This window comes from Crinia signifera, chromosome 2, assembly GCF_055691185.1.
Source record: "Crinia signifera chromosome 2, ASM5569118v1, whole genome shotgun sequence".
NCBI lineage: Eukaryota > Metazoa > Chordata > Amphibia > Anura > Myobatrachidae > Crinia > Crinia signifera.
The window spans coordinates 95,617,200-95,638,543 of NC_139218.1; the positions used below are offsets into that span (position 1 = coordinate 95,617,200).

Here is a 21,344-nt window from a genome sequence, read left to right on the forward strand (position 1 = left end):
ATGGCCCCTAGAGGGCAACCAGACCCACAGTGCGAGCTGCTGCAACAATGCAGAGATGGTACTGTACAAAATAATAATAAAAGAAGCATCTGCAGGGAGAAACTCCTGACTTATCTGGAATGATGGTATTACAGCAAACAGATCTCAGGAGGCTGCAGCGCAGGCAGACAGGACTGCTAACTGGGACCAGGAACCCGGACACTGTAGCAGAAGCAGAGCTGGGCATGGGACACTGGGTGGGTTGGGATGTTTAGTCGACCATAACTAGGTCGACATGTGTCAATGTCGACATGGAACTAGGTCGACATTACATTAGGTCGACACTAGCGTTAGGTCGACATCGGCTAGGTCGACATGGGGTTTTTCTCTGTTTTTTACCCGAATGTCAACAAAGTCGACATGGACACAGTTTGAAGTGCAACCCATCCCCTTGCATCGCTCGCAATTCTTCGGGCATGGTGCCTCGCTACGCTCTGCACACTATTTTATTCCTCCACCATGCCATAGTGGATGGTAGGACATGAAATACTGCCTGTCGGCACATGTTGGCTCAAACTTAAAAACCCCATGTTGACATTTCGACTGTCGACCTAGTTCCACGTCGACATTGCTGCATGTCAACCTAATGGTGCTGACCAAATGCTTATCGACCTAGTTATTGTAGACCTAATGACCGTATCCCCACTGGATACAAGGACTGGGACCGCTCTGGATCAGGAACCTAGACAAACCAAACTGTACTGCGAACTAGGAACTCTCTGCAAGCTAACAAGCAGCTAGGACAGACCTCTGACTAGACATAAACAGAACTATAACTGGCAGGGTCTACATGCTGAGAACCTAACTAAATAACCTTGCATGCAGCCATACCCAAGTAGCAGGGTATACAACCAAAAAAACCCGGAGTACAGGTCCAGGGAAAACATACAAGTTACAAACAGAATATATAAACTGCACATTTACAATGATCCGCTGGAGGCGGATCATAACAGTTAGGTTGACACATATAAGGCCGACATGCATTGGATCTACTGAAGGTTGACATAGCTTAGGGTGACACAAACACGGCAGCGGCTGATAAAGTGCTCAGCGGTTCTGCACTGCCCAGGAGAGACAGTGACCGGGTTTTTTAGGGTGCACTTCCCCAGAAAACTCATCCAGTGAGGAGCGCTACCTACAAAAAACCCACCACTGAAGGGGTTAATACCTTTTCCAGCCTGCACATTGTTCTCAATGTGTGCTATAAGATCTTCTATTACCTTCCTGTGTAGTGCGAAACAGATCGGCAGGTCAGAGATTAAGATGTACTGTCATATTCTCTGCTTTATACACTGTGAAGCTTCATCCATGGCCTCTGCCTCTTACTCATCACATAAAGCAGAACTAGGGCCACAGGGGAAATCTCGGCAGGTCACTGAGGGACAGATGGCAGTCTGCAGGCCATCCCTGCTCTAGAGAGGTAGAAGTGAGTGTTTTTTCCCACTTGTATATCACTTTGTCTTCACTACTTATCAGTGTCCTAAAATCCAGGTGTTTCCCACTTTTAGAACTCCGAAACAAGCCATCTGTTTGCATTTCACAAAGGGCCTTATTCTAGTTCACTCTTTCTGACAAAATCCTTCTTAAGCAGACAAAACCATGTGCACTGCAGGGGGGCAGATGTAACATGTGCAGAGAGAGTTAGATTTGGGTGAGTTATTTTGTTTCTGTGCAGGGTAAATACTGGCTGCTTTATTTTGAAACTGCAATATAGATCTCACTTTGAAGTAAAACCCCACCCAAATCTAATTCTCTCTGCACATTTTACATCTGCCCCCCTGCAGTGGACATGGTTTTGTCCGTCTAAGAAGGACTTTGTCAGAGTGAACTAGAATAAGGCCCAAAGCTCCTCGCCCTACTGTAATTCCTGGAACAACATAAACCAAAAATTAAAGATAAGTAATCGAAAAAGACTAGGTGCAAGTTGTTGAAAAGCAGAAATAACATGTAACTAAAACAGCAACTCACACACTGGGGGTTATTCTGGTTGACTCGTTCGGATACACATTCACACGTATCCGAGCAAATGAATCACACACGCAGATGGGGAGCGAAGCTACGCCTACATGGTCAAAAGTGGCGCGAGTTCGGAACCACACAAAAAGGGGAGTGGCGTGCCCATGCAAGTACGCTACCGGGCTCATACGGTTCTCTGGCCGAGCGCTCGTAGTCCCAGCAAGCGGACCGGCGTACAGCCGAGCAGCTAACATTAGCAATAAAAACGTGTGTGCAAAAAAATATACTCACCGCGCCTCAAGCGAATATAGCGCCGCATGCTTTATTTTTACATGGTGGTTATGTTTGCATAAACGTACTGTATGAGATTTGACACATGGCGGCTTTTTACAATTGTGTGGTGTGGTCCAAAAATGACAGGCACACTTGTGGATTAAGGTTGTAGATTTAGAACTGGAACATCATTAGCAGTTATGAATGTTGCTGTATTTGGACACCAACAATGAAAACCATAACCGCTAACAATGAGAACAAGTGTCTAAAATTTACCAGGAAATGTGTGGTTAAGGTTTGTGTGGCTTGCAGTTGCTTATTTGTTTAATGAGAGCAAATTGAGCATTGTATGGGTTAGTATTGCATACAGGTGAAAGTATTTTCACTATGGTGAGTGCGGATTGTCCAAGCGAATGCGGACCAGCAAAGCTGGTTGGGCTGAGAGGCGTAATACCTGTTTTGTCGAATGTTTGTGAGGTCTAGTGGCCCGAACGCTCTCTCAGTGGAGCCACCGCCCAGCGCTTTTGGACACCACCCATGTATGAGCCCCGGTTGCCGCCCAGTTTTGCCCACTTTTATATCCGCGCCCTTCAATACACCCACATAACTCCCACTCTGGCCGACCGTGCTCAGAGGGGAATTTGTGTTCGCTACCCGTTTTTGAGATCCAGGTATGAAGACACGGGTTGACGCGTTCAGACTGCAAAAAAACCTGTGTTAAAAGGCAAATTACCCGGTAGAACTGCTTCACCCAGGAATTTGCCTAGCAGTGAGAATGGGGATCAGTCGCCGCCGCTCCCAGCATGTAAATGCCATGTAGTTCACACATGCAGTGTGAACATGGTATTAGTAGTAGCAGAGAATATGTAATCTTTCAGTGTCCTAAACAAATAACTGTAATATATATTTCAGTACTGGTTTGGTTCTACAATGTGTTCACAAACTGATAAATCTAAAGCACAAGTTGCTTTATATGACAGAACTACTTACAGCATTTTTACAATTTATATGTTCAAGTTTCAGGCGCTTATCAGAATAATTACTGGTTTACATAATGGTCCTCATGTAGAGTTGACTGCAACTTATGTAGGGTACACACCACGACGACCCGCTCGCAATGCACATCGTGAGCGGGTCGTCAGTGTCTCGTCCGACCCCCTCACGGTGACGCGGTGGGGCACGACCCGCTCAAGATGTGCACCGTGAGCGGGGCCGATCCGATGGAGACCCGCACCCGGCTGTATGGTCGTTCTTCAGATCCTACCTGCAGCAGGTAGGATCTGAATAACGACCGACCGATGCGCGGGGCCGCGCATCGGATCGGGATCGGACCAGAACAGGGAAAAAATTGGTCGGAATTGGATCTAGATTGAGGGGATCGGGCCCTAGTCGTCCTGGTGTGTACCCAGCATTATGGTCAAACAAACATAACTTGGGTGAGGCAATAATGTTGTTCCTATTTGGTTATCATGAGTTACAGTTATTTTCTGATACATGTCGGTCAACATATTGTGTTAGAAAGCTGTTCCATTATTTAAGCTTTATCTGTGAAGTGAGGGGCTGAACTTTAAAAGGTCATCACATAGGTAATCTCTTCTGGTGTTGTCCCACACTTCTGTACACCGTATTTGTATTTTGAGTGCACTTGCATGCCAGCTTTTCCTCTTCCATAGGTGTAGGGTGCTGTAATGTAACATTAACTCTGCGTCCCAAATTTATTTTTCATCGTTGAATTATGAACCCCATAATTGTGATGAGTAGCTCTGACAGAAGACCTTTTACTGCACACGGCAGGCTTCCTGCAAGTAATCCACTTAAAAGACACTGCTGCACACACGGCATGTCATATCCAAATACAATTTCTAATGTACAGTAAGCTGCTCAAATAAAATAGGTCAGATAAAACAAGCCTGACTATTTCCACATGTATTTTGTGTTTTAATTGGTGCTTTTCAGAATAAGGCTGCACACCATTTAATGAAGTGGGGGAGGGGGCCGCCATTTTCATAATAAATAGTGATGGTACAGATTATGTGTTCCTGAATGTAGGTTTTCACCTGACACGGGGCTGTCTCACAGGCAAGGTTCAGTGTGGGCCTGTCAGCTCCTTGTAGTTTGGTTATGGCAAAATAGGGCTAGTGGTGTATCTTTTAGCATTACTGTTACTTGTAGTAAACCAGGTGCACGCATAGAGGAAGGGGCGTCTCAAAATGTGTACAGCCTTTTTCACTAACGTCCTATGGGATACTGGGAATGGTCTTAAGACATTGGGGTATTAGAGGGTATCCGCAGGAGACAGGCACATCTATAACTTTGAAGCTGGGTGTACTGGCTCCTCCCCTCTGATTCCCCACCCAGGAACCAGTTTAGAAAAATGTGCCCTCAGGAGAGGATGCACACTGCTGGAGCTCCAGAGAGTTTTGTCTTCAGTTTATTTTCTTTTATTATTTTGGGGTTACTGTGTTGGACTTCACAGTATCCCTGCTTCGAGGGAGTCAGTTGAGGAGGGTTCAGCTGCAGGCCTCTTAAGGTACCGAGCTGTCCCTGCTGCAGGACCACTGTCCTGAGTGGGTGTTTGTACTCACGGGCATTGCGCTGCAGTGATACTCACCCCCAGCATGCCGCACACTCCTGACACAGTCCGAAGACGTCTGTGGTGAGTAAAAACCGGGGTCCCTACAGTGGGGTACCCCGGCTCATCGTGCGGCAAGATGGCGGCGGCGGCAGACGCGGTACCCTGCACAGGGGCTGCGCAGACCCCCCGCCACAGACTGGCTGCGGGTGACAGTCCCTGGGCTACCAGGGCAGATCCCACCAAAAGCGCTGTTCAGTGTAAGGGCTCCATTAACTGACAGCCAGCGCCAGTATAAAAATCAGTGAAGCCCCTGCGCCATCACAGGGGGCGGGGCTTCAGCGGAGCGAGACCAGAGGCTCTGAGCGCGCATACACTACTTCCTGCTTCTCCCTGGGCGCCATTACTGTCTCCAGATCACTCCTCAGCGGTGAGGTGTTGGACAGAGGAAATCTGCAGAAAGCAGCAAGTGTATTTAGCGCTAAAATCGCTTAATTGATCACACTGTTCTGTGTTTGTGCGTGATACCAACTCCTAAATAGGAGTTCAGGTTGTGCAGGGTGTGCTGGTCTCCACAGTGTAATCTGAGCGCTCCCCCACGGGCTTGTTAAGCTACACACTTTCAGTGATAGAGCTCACACATATATAGCTGCTATACACTGCACATTGATTATATATATATATTTCATTGTGATTGTGGTGTGTTTGTGGAAAGAGGTTATTTATTCCTTCACCATGGTAAGGAAATTAACCTGTCTCATTTGCAGCACCAAGTTTGTGCCTAAGTCCACCTCACAGATTACCTGTGAAGAGTGCATGTCCACTCAAACAGGGGTTTCACCCCAGATCAGTGGAACTTCACAATCAGACTCTCAAGAGCCTGAGTGGGCTGCAGGCATTAAAACCATGCTGCAGGCAGTGTCAACTCAATTGGCTGCAAATACAGTGCAGACCAAACAGGTGCAGCAGGACTTATCAGTTCTAGCCGCACGGGTGGATAATATGAATCCCACTACGGGCCAGTCACGGAAGCGTGCTCCGGCCGCCATGTTGCCTGATTCAGATGATGATCTACAGGCGGGTGACGACACAGATGATAATGTGGACGACGGGGCTCTGATCCCTGATTCACAATCATCCCTCAGGGGCCCGGAACCTCTTATTATAGCAATAAGAGAAGTTTTAGACCTTCCCTTAGCAGACATGCAGGAAGGTGACCCGTTTTTTGGGTCCCAAAGGAAACAGCAGATTGTTTATCCTGAACAAGCTGACCTTGATGAGACGTTTAAGGAGGCTTGGAAACAACCTGAAAAGCGTTTCCAACTGTCCAAAAGGTTTAAGTCCAACTTTCCCTTTGATCCCGTCACTAGAGGGGTGTGGGAAGAGCCTCCGGTTGTGGACGCCTCGGTGTCCAGACTGTCCAAGAAGGTGGTTCTCCCCGTTCCAGGGGCATGCAACACTGAAGGATAGTACGGACAAAAAGCTGGATACTACCCTTAAGGCCATGTATACAGCGAGTGGGGCGTCTCAGAGACCTGTCCTCGCCAGTTGTTGGATGGCAAAGTCCATTTACACATGGGCTTCTCAAATCCAGGAAGGTATGCTGGCCGATATGTCACTGGCGGAAGTTGGAGAGAGACTTCGCCATATCCAGGATACTGCAAAAATCCTATGTGACACTCAAAAGGAGCTTGGAGCTATAAATGCTCGCTCTTCCGCAATGGCGGTTTCGGGTCGCAGGGCCCTCTGGTTGAGACAATGGGTAGCTGATCCAGAGTCCAAACGTAGTGTGGAGAATTTGCCTTTTAAGGGGGAAAAGTTGTTCGGTAGTGAACTTGACGACCTCATATCCAAGGCTACGGCCGGCAAGTCGACTTTTCTGCCGACGGCTCCCACTCACGCTAAACGTCCCTTTCATGGTCAGACGTCTCAGTCCTTTCAGTCCTTTCGGCCTTCCAGGCCTAGGCAGAGGGCGAGAGGCTCCAGCTCGGCCGCCAGAGGGGGCCGTGGTAGGTTCAGAAAGCCCGCCAGCACAGGATCTCAGGATCGTGCCGCTAATGCCACCGCTTCTAAGCCTGCAGCATGACTCGGGTTCCGACCCTGGAGTCACATGCGAGGTGGGGGGTCACCTGTCAGCGTTCAGCCAAGTGTGGTCAGTCTCTCACCTGGATTCCTGGGTGAGGGATCTTATTTCCAACGGCTACAGGTTGGAATTCGAAAAACCTCCCCCTTACAGGTTCTTCAAATCAGGTTTACCGGCTCTGCATGCAGATCGGGTAAACCTGCAACAGGCAATACAACGCCTTCTGACGTCACGGGTTATCATACCTGTCCCGCTGGAGGAACAAGGAAGGGGTTACTACTCCAACCTATTCCTAGTGCCGAAGCCGGACGGCTCAGTACGCCCCATTTTAAATTTAAAGTCTCTAAACCCTTTTTTAAGGGTGTACAAATTCAAGATGGAGTCCCTCAGGGCTGTAATAGCAAGCCTGGAGGAGGGAGAGTTCCTGGCATCATTGGATGTGAAGGACGCCTATCTCCACATACCAATTTGGGGTCCACATCAGGCATTCCTGAGGTTTGCGTTGAAAGACTGGCACTTTCAATTCAGAGCGCTGCCATTCGGCCTGTCGTCGGCACCTCGTGTTTTCACGAAGGTGATGGCAGAAATGATGGTTCTGCTCAGGAGGTCGGGAGTCAACATTATCCCCTTCCTGGACGACTTGCTGATCAAGGCAAGATCGGAACAGGTTCTGCTGCAGGATATAGCAAGAACCAGACAGGTTTTATCCGAGCATGGGTGGATCCTAAACATCCCCAAGTCTTCTCTGACGCCGTTGCGTCGTATCCTCTTTCTGGGAATGTTCCTGGACACAGAGGAGAAAAGGATTTTCCTCCCTCGGGAGAAGATGGAAGCCATACAATCCCTAGTGAAGGTGATTTTGGCAAAACCTCAGGTATCGGTTCACCAGTGCATCCAGTTGCTGGGCAGGATGGTGGCCACCTTCGAGGCCATTCAGTTCGGACGCTTTCACACCAGGGTGTTCCAACTGGATCTGCTGTCAAAATGGTTGGGCTCCCATCTCCTGATGTACAAGAGGATTTCTCTGTCGCATCAGGCCCGACAGTCCCTTCTATGGTGGACTCAGGAGTCGAGCCTGCTTGCAGGTCGGAGATTTGGCATCCAGGACTGGGTGCGACTCACGACGGATGCGACTCTGCTGGGATGGGGTGCGGTGACCATGGACAGAACCTTTCAAGGTCAGTGGTCTCGGTGGGAAGCGAGACTCCACATCAATATCCTGGAGCTGAGAGCTGTATACTATGCCGTGTTACAGGCCCAGGATCTCCTCCAAGGTCGGGCGCTCCAGATACAGTCCGACAACGCCACAACTGTGGCCTACATAAATCGCCAGGGAGGCACGAGGAGCAGGACTTGCATGAAAGAAGCTTCCAAGATCCTGGCCTGGGCGGAAATGTACGTGGTGGCACTGTCGGCCATCTTTATCCCGGGTGTGGACAATTGGGAGGCGGATTTCCTAAGCCGTCACGCCCTCCACCCCGGGGAATGGAGCCTGAATTCTCAGGTCTTTGCAGCAGTTGTGGACCGTTGGGGTCATCCATCGATAGATCTGATGGCTTCCCGGTTAAACCACAAGGTTCCCAAGTATTGCACAAGGACCAGGGATCCATGTGCAGTGGCTGTAGACACCCTTACAATACCGTGGGTGTTTCCTTTGGTGTACCTGTTTCCACCTATACCACTGCTGACAAGGGTACGAAGTCAGGGAGTAGAAGCCATTCTGGTAGCTCCGGACTGGCCAAGAAGGGCTTGGTTCGCGGATCTGCAGAGCCTGCTAATTGAAGATCCTTGGCCCCTGCCTCTAAGGAGAGATCTACTCACACAGGGCCCTTGCGTCTTCCAAGATTTAGGGCGGCTACGTTTGTCGGCATGGAGGCTGAGCGGCAAATCTTAGCTCAGAAAGGTCTGCATTCATCTGTCATCACCACGATGATTCAGGCCAGAAAGCCGGTAACAAATATCCACTACCACAAGATCTGGAGGAAATACGTGGGTTGGTGTGAGGAGCAGAAGGTTCCCCCAGCAAAATTTAACCTGAACAGGTTGTTGTGCTTCCTGCAAGCGGGATTGGATTTGGGCCTCCGTCTGGGTTCCCTAAAGGTCCAGATTTCGGCCTTGTCCATATTCTTCCAAAGAAAATTGGCTGTCATCCCGGAAGTACAAACTTTTCTTCAGGGAGTGCTTCACATTCAGCCTCCCTTTGTACCACCTACACCACCTTGGAGTTTGGACGTCGTCCTAAACTTCCTTCAATCCTCCTGGTTTGAACCTTTGGAGTCGATAGAATTGATGTACATTACCTGGAAAGCAGTGGTTCTTTTAGCCTTAGCCTCGGCTAGGAGAGTGTCTGAATTGGGAGCCTTATCCTGTAAGAGCCCCTATTTAATTTTTCATTCAGACAGAGCGGAGTTGAGGACAAACCCGCGATTCCTCCCTAAGGTGATTTCTTCCTTTCACCTTAACCAGCCCATTGTAGTCCCGTCTGCGTCTGGTTCACCGGATATTCCGGTGTCCCTGGATGTAGTGCGTGTCTTGCGTGTTTATGTCCAGAGGACTTCAAGGATCAGGAAGACAGATGGTCTATTCGTCCTGTACGACGCACAAAAGAAGGGACACCCTGCATCTAAGCAATCTATTGCTAGATGGATTAGGACTACAATCCAACAAGCCTATGTGACGACAGGCCTGCCAACACCTTCTGTTCTAAAGGCTCATTCCACCAGGTCGGTGGGCGCATCCTGGGCGGCTGCTCGGGGTGTGTCAGCTCTGCAACTCTGTAGAGCTGCTACATGGTCGGGGCAACACACCTTTGTAAAATTTTATAAATTTGATGCCCTGGCCAAAGAGGATACCCAGTTTGGGCAGGCGGTACTGCAGCAGTCTCCGCACGTACCCTCCCTTTCTGGAAGCTTTGGGACATCCCCAATGTCTTAAGACCATTCCCAGTATCCCATAGGACGTTAGTGAAAATAGGAATTTAATACCTACCGGTAATTCCTTTTCACGTAGTCCTTATGGGATACTGGGCGCCCGCCCTGTGCGGGGTTTGGCTGCAGTCTTATTCTGCTGTTAAGTTCAGAAGTTCATCTTATTGTCTTCTGGTTGTAAGGTCTAGTTCAGTGACCTTGGTTCAAAGAAAATCCACTTAGTAAGTGGTATTATAGTTGTTTGTTATTTTGATGAATGCGGGTGTGCTGGCATGAATCTCACCACACAATTCACACTTATGTTTACATAGGTGACATATAGGTCATTCCTCTCATATGTTCATTCTCCTTCGGGCACAGTTTTTCATTAACTGGTTCCTGGGTGGGGAATCAGAGGGGAGGAGCCAGTACACCCAGCTTCAAAGTTATAGATGTGCCTGTCTCCTGCGGATACCCTCTAATACCCCAATGTCTTAAGACCATTCCCAGTATCCCATAAGGACTACGTGAAAAGGAATTACCGGTAGGTATTAAATTCCTATTTTTGTGGGCTAATACGGTATATAGATTTTTTTTTTTCGTGTATGACTTCTTTAAGCAAATTGCGCCAATTTGTTTGCAACCCTGATACTGACCCTCGTTGTTTCGTGTTTGCTTAAGCAAAATCCGAATCAGCAAGATTTTATTGTTTGATTTTTTTATCTTTTTTCAGTTATGTCATCAAATACTAACATTGAGTAACAAAATTCAGTTGGTTTTAAACCTTTTGCATCCGGATGCATTATTTAGTGAGTCACATTCAAGTGATTAATGAGTCAGGTTCCTCTTTTCCTATTAGGAAACCTATATATGGCTTTCTTGGCAAAACCCTTTTGCAGAGTAGCGTACTTCTCAACATTCTAACACCAATAAATATACACAAACAAACCACACCCTGAATTGGGGGTTGGAGAGCATATCTTCACATAGCCTTAACATTTTTCTGTATGAAAAATAATAATAATAATGATTTCCAATATGGCCTGTCCAGTTGTAGATTTTTTTGTACTTGACTTCAGTAATTTAAGAGATTTTTCCCACTGTCCTGGGAAAGTAGACCAAGTCAAAGGGTTCCACCAAAATCTCTAGTGAAATACAGTAGGCAGTGTGAATAGATGGTCAGATTGCAGGGTTGCAAATAAATTGACCACCTTTTCGATGTCACCCTTGTGCATATCACACTAGACACTGTTGACTCAATGAACCAAACCCCTCTCCCTATTCACCTGCTGGGTGACCTAGAGCAGGTGAGCTTGCTCCAGGTCACTCGGCTTTTGCACAGGGAGAGGGGTTTGGATCAACTCAATCAACAGTGTCTAGTGTGATATGCACAAGGGTGACATTGTAAAAAGGTCAACATCAAAATGGCTAAAACATTGAATGGTCGACACGAGGTTGGTTTTCTTTTTAGTTTTCTTTTTAGTTTTTTTGGCTGTCATTTTTCTGCTTCTGCTGTGCTCGACACACGTTACCATTTCCAATCGCAGTCCATGAAGTTGTGGAAAACTTGTATTGACCATGTTGACCCATTGGCTTTCGAACTAATGTAGTCCACAGTCTACAGGTGGACCTGTTGACTGTCAACGTAAAGTCCATATCCCAATATTAAGGCATTGTAAATGGCAGGAAGACATTTTGAAAAATGGATCAACTAGTTACATTTTTTTCAGAAAATCTACATAGCAACACCCTTATTTTGGTACATGATGTGACTTTCTTAGACAACAATATTATAGAAATGTCACTCATAATAGCATAATTCTATTAATATAGAGGTAGTAGTTCTGCTTTATCACTTTGCTTTAGAATGCTTTTGATTCTGTAATTCTTTGCAAATTACTTATTGCCCTTTTAAAAATGGGTTTTGTAATTTTAAATCCATTACTTCCGGTATGTTTTTTTCACGCTAATGTTATTGGTGTAAAGCATGGGTCCTCAAACTGCGGCCCTCCAGATGTTGTGAAACTACAAATTCCAGCATGCCTTGCCACAGTTTTAACACTCCCTTATAGCAAAACTGTGGCAATGCATGCTGGGATTTGTAGTTTCACAACATCTGAAAGGCCGCAGTTTGAGAACCCATGGTGTAAAGGATCTGGAACCTTCGGCCCACCAGCTGTCATTGAACTACACATCCAAGCATGTCCTGCAACAGTTTTATCATGGTCAAAGCAAAACTGTAGCAGGGCATGCTGGGATGTGTAGTTCAAAAATGGCTGGAGGGCCAAATGTTCCCCATTCCTGGTGTAAAGGGTTTGGATGTAGTTATTGCTGAACTGTTGTTTTGCCTACTGTAAATTCATCCAGTTGTGTTGATTTTTTTTTTCTGAGCACCTTAGTATGTATTTGAATGTTTCTACATGTTAATCCCCAAATCTGTCACTTTGACATTTTCATTATCTTGTATTATTTGTCTAGAATGCATTCTTTAAGTTAACACTTGAGACCAGGGCTTTATGGCTTTACCACAGCTGCAAACAATTATTTTATGTTATGTATTCGGTTCCCCTTTTTTTTTTTGCCCTGTAGTATATTGGTCATTTGCAATCTAAATAAGCAGCAACATTCTTAAAATACATTGCAACACTATTGTGTTAACACTATGGGCCCGATTCAGACCTGTTTGCTCAGCGGCAAATTTGCAGCCCATGAACACAGTATGCTGTGTGCAAGCGCGAGCCGTCCGTACGAAGACAGCCTGTGAAACTAGCCTTCGCTGGCTCCTCGCAGGATGATTTAACACCCTGCGGTCGTTTGGGGACATTGAAGTTCTATTGATATTGAAGATATACTGTAGATCGTTCTATTGAAAATAGGATGTTGCCCATAGCAACTAATCAGAGTATATGTATTATCTTCTAGAAGGTGCTAAATAAATAAGACATAGAATCTGATTGGTCACTATGGGCAACATCCCATCTAATTAAAATGCTCATCTTTGTAAATGTACCCTTATATCCCTGTACAATCTATCATATTAAGGGCCAGATGTATCAAGCTGAAAAAGTGATCCAAATGGAGAGAGATAAACAGCCAGCCAATCAGCTCCTACCTATCAATTTTCAAACACAGCCTGTAACATGGCAGGTAGGAGCTGATTGGCTGGCTGTTTATCAATCAAAATTCTATCACTTTTTCAGCTTGATACATCTGGCCCTCAGTGCTTACAGTTTATTATAGTCAAAAAGAACACATCACATTTACCCTGTTATGTTTAATTTCTTTGTTTCCTGTCACAGGTTTTGGACCTCTCATGATGATCGCTTCTTATATATGCTAATGGAATATGTACCCGGGGGTGAACTTTTTAGCTACTTGCGTAACATGGGACGTTTTAACAACAGCACCGGACTGTTTTACTCTGCAGAAATTATATGCGCAATAGAATACTTGCACTCCAAAGAAATTGTTTACAGAGACTTGAAGCCTGAAAATATATTGCTGGACCGGGAAGGTCACATCAAGCTAACAGATTTTGGATTTGCAAAGAAGCTGTCAGACAGGTATTGATTACATAATGGTTATATTCAAATAGTTTTATTGCTTGTACTTTTGGTTCTTTTTCCATCATCGGTAATTGATCTAGAATCGCTTCTTTCCAAGGACCAATCGGTAAAGAAACACAAGCTGAATAAGCGGCATAACCTTGATCAAAGGTAACCGAGCACCTAGAAGTCACCGGATACCTGCCCAGACATTTAAATATCACCCATGCACCTTGTGTTCTCAGATGTTGCTCTAAGCACTTGTGTTTCATGGGAACTTCAGCGCTTATGGCCGTTACGGCATGAGAGCAAACTGAACATGGCAATAGATAACAGCCAGGAAAATAAGACAGGCTATGTGTCTATTGATTACTATACTGTGTCATCTTGGCTAACCACACTGCAGCAGGCTTGTATTGTTGCCTAAAATGTGACATCTGCCTCAGGCTGCAGGTTTTGGTGGCCAGAAACAATAAATGTAAAAAAAAAAAAAAAATTCCTGCAATGCATTATTGGTATGCTCAAAAATGACTGTGACAATATTTGTTCTTGTATAACACACATTGCTTATACAGTAAGCAAAAATATGTTTGCTTGTCAAGGTATGTCGCAGGACCATTTAAACGGCTGCCTCAGGTACAAGTTGAGTATTCCTTATCCAAATATCCGTTATCCAAATTATTCCCAAACCATAAAAAAAAAAAAAAAAAAAAAATCTTGTAAAAGCACTACTGGGGAAACCTGTGACTGGCACTACTGGGGACATGATATATAACTGGCACTACTGGGGAAACCTGTGACTGGCACTACTGGGGACATGATATATAACTGGCACTACTGGGGAAACCTGTGACTGGCACTACTGGGGACATGATATATAACTGGCACTACTGAGGACACCTGTGACTGGCACTACTGGGGACATGATATATAACTGGCACTACTGGGGACACCTGTGACTGGCACTACTGGGGACATGATATATAACTGGCACTACTGGGGACACATGTAACTGGCACTACTAGGAACATGATATATAACTGGCACTACTGGGGACACCTGTAACTGGCACTACTGAGGACATTATATGTAACTGGCACTACTGAGGACATTATATGTAACTGGCACTACTGAGGACATTATATGTAACTGGCACTACTGAGGACATGATGTGTAACTGGCACTACTACTTGCACTATATATGTGCAAGAAAATGCTTAGCATTTAAATTCAGTACCTGAGATAGTACAACAACTTTGTTTCAAGTTTTGAAACCTTGTTTTATGTACACATAAAATATATTTGTGTGTATTTGATGTGTTTGTACAACATAAATGCAAGATACCTCAAGATAAATCATTGAAATATAGAAATATTTGGAAATATGGAATAATCCATTATCCAAAAATTTTCTGATCCAGAGCGTTTTGGATAAGGGATACACAACCTGTAGTAGAATGAATAACAATCAATCTTCGACCCAGTTGACCGATATCCATGGCTGATTTTTGAATACCAGATAAACTTGTAATGCAATTGCCTAATATTAAAGGTGCCCATACACTGTACCATTGTTGGGTGCAGTGAGATGCGCGCTCCCGTAACACATCTCATCGCACAGCTCAAAAAGTATGTGCTGCACATACATTTTGTACTAGATCTCATCTCATCACATTGCAAAACCTATGCTATGTGAAGAGATGAGATATTGTATACAATAATTGTAACGTGTATGGGCACCTTAAGACTAATAATAATTAAATAGATCTAAATATTTAACTTGTTTGTTGAAGGGGAGATCGTTTAGCTAAGTGTTTCATCACATTGGCTAATTCTTCCTATTTACACACATGATGTTTCCTGTCTTTAAGAATAATAAAGATGAGATAAAATGTAAAGAATGGTTAAGCTATGAAACCTATGTCGGCCGATATATCGATGCGATTTTTGACCTGTTCCTAACCCCACTATCCACTACGCATGGAGTTGATTTTATATAGTGTGGCGAGCGCAGTAATCCGCATCCCACGTGGGGCTCACCACGCTTCAGGCTCGTTGGCTCGCTGCGCTCGCCACACTATCTAAAATCAACTCCATGCGTAGTGGATAGTGGGGTTATGAACAGGTCAAAAATAGCTTAGGATCGCATCGATATATAGACCAATATCGCATCGATATATATCGACCAATATCGCATCTGATATATCGGACGATATCGCATCCGATACATTGGGCGCGGTGAAACTACACAAGTACCACCTATGTAAATGGAAGAGGAAGTTATAGTGTTACATACTTGATTTTTGGTACTTATATGTTAGTTGGGCGCCCACTATAGTAAGTACGCTTATACCCCCACTATCCATGTCGGCATGGAGTTGAGTTTATATAGTGTGGCGAGCCACCGAGCCCGAAGCGTAAATCTAAGCTAATAGCTTAGTGGGCGCCCAACTAACATATAAGTACCTGATTTTGATATGCATATAACTTGTGTTGAACTTTTAATGCTTACTGTCATCGCTTAGGTCATCTAACACAAATCAATGTAGTTTAAGTGCTTGCATCGTAACACATATACATAGTATATTTTAGAACTACACTGTTTGATTCCCCATGTCAGAATGAGAATTGTCGCAACACCCCCCTATTGTTTCTCATAGGTACATAAGGTGTTGCATTCCCTCATGGGGAAGAAGCATGACAAAACTGAACAGCATTGCAATTCAGCAGATCTATGTAGTGTGCAGCGAAACATCAAATATCGCACAGCCACGCAAGGGAATATATAGCTCAAAGAATAGTTTCTGACTGCAATGCCACAGGTAATGGGTTTGAATCCTGGTAATGTCAGCATCTAAGATCAGGAATATAGATATTCGTGACAGAAGGGATAGGGTAAGGAAAGGAGATAAAGGTGGTAAAGAGTTGCCGGGCATCAAAGAAGAGGTTAGCTACAAGTGGAAGTAATTAAAACAAAAAATTGCCCAGTGCTGCAAAAAGAAATTTTTACTATGCTGCAATGTGTGCAATGACACACTCCACACCACCCTAGTTACAGCCCTGAGTTTAATAAACACACCCATGTGTTTTTGCACACACACATACAAACTTTGCTAGCCATTACAACTCAGGAGTTAAACTACAGATTACTTGGGAGCGGTTCTCACTAAAGCTGGCCATACACTTATTGGGTGGAAGGATCGCATGCAAAATATCACATGCAGGCCTTTTGCATGTGATCCCTATCACCGCTGCCTGAAGCTGTCTAATATGACAGATCTAATGTGCAGCACTTCCGCTCTCTAACTCCGATCTAATGTGCGTGGAACCACACATTAGATCGGAATCCGATACAAAGCACATACGTTTAACTGCTTTTCATCCGATTTCTCTGCACGATCTGTCAGAATTAAAAGTGGCCAAATCGCACTAGTGTAGGGTCAGCTGTAGAGTATTTTAATTCAATGCAGCACTATGGGCCGTATTCAATTAGCTGTGGTTATGTACCACGAAGGGAAAAGAGTGGTAGCCTCAGGCTTTTTCTCATGTGGTAAATTTGCCTTTAGCACATGTCAACCTATAGGTTCTGGGAAATTATTCATACCTGTGGGTCAGCGCATTAATGGCACCCATAATAAGGGCACTTACCATGTATTTCTGTTGAAGCCCTCATCCAAATCGAACAGCAATCTTTATTAAATGTAGCCTGTTCGCTGATCACGGGCCTGTTATTGAATAGCCCCTGCAGACCTATAAGATTACCGTTAATTACCGTGGCTAATTAAACCCAGCACTTTGTCAGCCACAACCAGCTGTCCATTTGGGACTTTATTTGCCTGTTTATTTTTGGCTTTCCATGTACAATTAGGATTTCACTCCCCTTTTTTACATATTGAAAGTGTTTTTATGACTCATTTGTCATGACTGTTATATGTTCCCCAGTAATGCTTTTTATGGGGATGTTGACAGTCAGAATACAGACGGCGGGATCCCAGTGGTCAGAATCCTGACTGGGCCCACCTGTAAGTACAGGGATTTAGGTTTAGTCACAATGGAGACGGTTGGGATAAGGCTTTGTGGGGGGTTTAGGGATGGACTACAGGAGTCAGTTGGATTGCGTTAAGTATGCTGTTGGCATCCTGACCTTCTGGACAATGACTGCTAGGATTTCATACCCAACCCTTTGTTTTCTGTTGTATACTGTATATTATATCTTTCTAAATTATTTTATGCATCTGTAAGGCATGAAACAGTACATAAAAGGCGCTCAAAAAACCGCATGCATCTAAAAATCCCACCCATATGCAGAGATACCAAATCTTGAGGTGCGACAGTCTGGTCTGCTGCAGGTCATTATCATCTGTTATGCTATGTGTAGAGCCTACATCTGCAAACAGGAATATATGTTCAGCTCTGCATGCTCAAGAATACGCACTTAGTGTTGCCCTGTTCTAGCCCAGTTCTCCCTCTTTGGTTATAGGTATAGATGTAATTGAATAGATACCCACTCTGCCCTGCCCTTATGTGTAACCTCTGTGTATTTATGCAAGATACACTCCCCATATTGGCATATGTTCAACTCTGCAACAGCCCCCTGTTATATAGAAGAGATGTTTACTGTATGTTGGTGAATGCTGAATGTGAAGGTGGCTCCTTCGCTGTTGTGCTATCCACTTATATATTCGGTACTTATATGTTAGTTGGGCGCCCACTATAGTAAGTACGCTCATACCCCCACTGTCCGTGTCGGCATGAAGTTGATTTTATAGAGTGTGGCGAGCCACCGAGCCCGAAGCATAACGAGCGGACGCGTAAAACTAAGCAAATAGCTTAGTGGGCGCCCAACTAACATATAAGTACCAAATATTCTTATATACAATGCAACCATCGCCCCCAAGAGAGGAGGACAGGATTGTAGGTGGGACAAATGGAAAGTGTGCAGAGAGTTAGATTTGTGTGAGTTGTTTTGCTTCTGTGCAGGGTTAATACTGGCTGCTTTATTTTTTGGGTAGGGTGAACACACCCTACCCAAAATCTAACTCTGCATATTTTATGTTCGCCCCACCTGCAGTACAGAATGGTTTTGTCCATTTGCACACACAGTATGCCTATGTCCATGTAGCATGGCTTACGGGTACAGCATCTTCATAGTGGCCATGCCTCCTTTTTCAGGGGCAAACAAAACTCCCAAACACAGTTAGATGGTTACATTATTAGCATCTCTTGTCACTGCCGAGCCTCCATACACTTAAGTAGATCTTCGATGCTTTAGTTCCACCAGCCATAATAAGGTATCGGTGGGTGTCATAGGGGGCGGTCCCATACTTTATCAGGCACTACTTAAAAGTATCGGTAAGAGTATCTCGAGTTTTCTTTTTAGCAACTTAGCCATAAGAAATGTTTTTGTCCTATATGACTAGTAGAGTTCTCATGCCACTTTCTGTCCTATATGACTAGTGGCGTTCTCATGACACTTTCTGTCCTATAGTGCTCTATCCTTTTCCTTTGTAGACAGAAATCGTATTCTTCATCAAAACACGATCTGGTTACTATGACAGCTTTAGGTTTCACCTCTTTGTTATGCCAGTGTGTCTTTGCCTGTTGCTTCACATCCGTTTATTTATTTATAGATCTGTTAGCTTCCTGAAGGAACAGATTATTAGTTGTTGCCTAGTAAGACGTTGCAACCCGATTATAGTTAATTTTAGGTTCTAACAACCATGAAACAATCTGTTTGAGACAAACATATTCAGCTGTATTTGTATGTTTCTATTTTTTGTTTAAAGAAAAAAGTTTGGTACCGTGTTAGCCAGTTGATAAGAAAAGTTTTATTGTTCCTCAGTGAGAAAAACAAAATAGCAATCTAGTAAATATGATACCTTTTAATGGCTAACAAAAATAAATGTTGTTAAAATGCAAGCTTTCGAGACTTCTTAGGTCTCTTCCTCAGGCATGGTATAACAAGGTGTGTGAAGAACCACATATATATACACAGCAGAGTAGGAACAAGATGTGATAGATGGACATTCTTAAGATCAAAACAAAACAAAATAACAGAGTGAGCTTGTAAATTGAGTCCTTAATTAGTTTGTAGATAAGTAGTGTGAAAGTTTTATTGTCTCTAAGTTGATGACAGACCAGAGTTAGAGCTCCGATGCCCTCACTCTTTCTGGGCCAGATTCCTCAGATGTTGTAGTGGGCCATAAATCCCTCGGATAGATTCAGTCCTGTGTTAAGGGTGTCAAACGTTGTCATTAATTTGTATTCCCAGACCCTCCTGTCTCTTTGTGATTTGAAATTTCCTTTTAGTATAATCACTTTCATATGATCCTGATTGTGTCCTGGGCTGCAGAAATGTTTGGCCACAGGAAAGTGTGTCTTTTTTTCCTTTATTGTGTGGCGATGGGACCTCATCCTTGCCTTAAGTTTTTGTCCTGTTTCTCCAACATACAGACCCCCAATAGGACATTTGGTGCACAGAATCAGGTACACTACATTGGTAGTAGAACATGTGAATGTCCCTGGGATCTTATAGTCCTGTTGTGTGTTGGGGATCCGTACACTGTCTGTAGTGAGGATATGGGCACAGGTTTTGCTGCTCCTTACATTGCAGGGATAGGTTCCTCTTTGTGTAATGGATGGCAGTGAACTTCGGATTATAATATTTTTCAGGTTTGCAGGTTGTCGGTAACATAGTAGTGGAGGGTCTGGGAATATTGTTTTCAGGCGGTCATCTTTGTGTATGATGTGATGTAGTTTTTTTGCAGTTTTTCTTAGCACCTCAAGCTGTGGGTTGTAGGTGACTACCAGGGGTACACGGTTGTTTCTTTCTCTTTCTTTATATTGGATAAGTTGATTTCTGGGTATCCTGATGGCTCTGATAATCTGATCGTTGATTGATGTGGGATGATATCCCTGATTTAAAAAGGTCCCTTTAAGTTGTTTTAAGTGGACATCTCTATCTGCTGGGCTGGAGCAGATGCGATGATATCTGATGGCCTGGCTGTAGATAATGGATTTTTTGATGTGTTTCGGGTGGAAGCTGTCCCATCTGAGGTATGAAGGCCGATCCACGGGTTTTCGGTATAGGGTTGTCTGTATTGCGTTGTTTTGAATTGTTATAGTGGTGTCAAGGAAGTTTATCTCGGTATATGAGTAATTCATTGTCAGGTTTATTGTTGGATGAAATCTGTTAAATTTTTCATGGAAATGTATGAGTTCTTGTTCAGAATCAGTCCAGATGATCAGGATATCATCGATGTAACGGAAGTAAGCCAAGGGTTTGATTGAGCAGGATGCCAAGAAGTCACTCTCGAGTTTTGCCATGAACAGATTGGCGTATTGCGGTGCCATTTTACTGCCCATGGCGGTCCCGGTGCGCTGTAGAAATATTTCTTTGCCAAAGGAAAAATAATTGTGTGTAAGGATGAATTTTGTAAGCTGTATTGCAGGACCAGGAGCAATCCCATTGGACTCAAGATATATCTGGCATGCTGTCAGTCCATCTTCATGGGGGATATTGGAATATAAGGATTCCACATATATGTGGAATCCTTATATTCCAATATCCCCCATGAAGATGGACTGACAGCATGCCAGATATATCTTGAGTCCAATGGGATTGCTCCTGGTCCTGCAATACAGCTTACAAAATTCATCCTTACACACAATTATTTTTCCTTTGGCAAAGAAATATTTCTACAGCGCACCGGGACCGCCATGGGCAGTAAAATGGCACCGCAATACGCCAATCTGTTCATGGCAAAACTCGAGAGTGACTTCTTGGCATCCTGCTCAATCAAACCCTTGGCTTACTTCCGTTACATCGATGATATCCTGATCATCTGGACTGATTCTGAACAAGAACTCATACATTTCCATGAAAAATTTAACAGATTTCATCCAACAATAAACCTGACAATGAATTACTCATATACCGAGATAAACTTCCTTGACACCACTATAACAAT

At 44.4% G+C, this 21,344-nt stretch overlaps 1 protein-coding gene across 1 annotated transcript in view; it reads left to right on the forward strand.

The window, feature by feature from the left end:
• PRKX (protein kinase cAMP-dependent X-linked catalytic subunit) overlaps window positions 1–21,344 on the forward strand; it is a 150,961-nt gene that overhangs the window by 96,070 nt on the left and 33,547 nt on the right. The window contains exon 3 of the mRNA XM_083172575.1: window positions 13,129–13,392. Coding sequence (XP_083028701.1) covers window positions 13,129–13,392 — 264 coding nt within the window. The remainder of the gene's footprint in view (window positions 1–13,128; window positions 13,393–21,344) is intronic.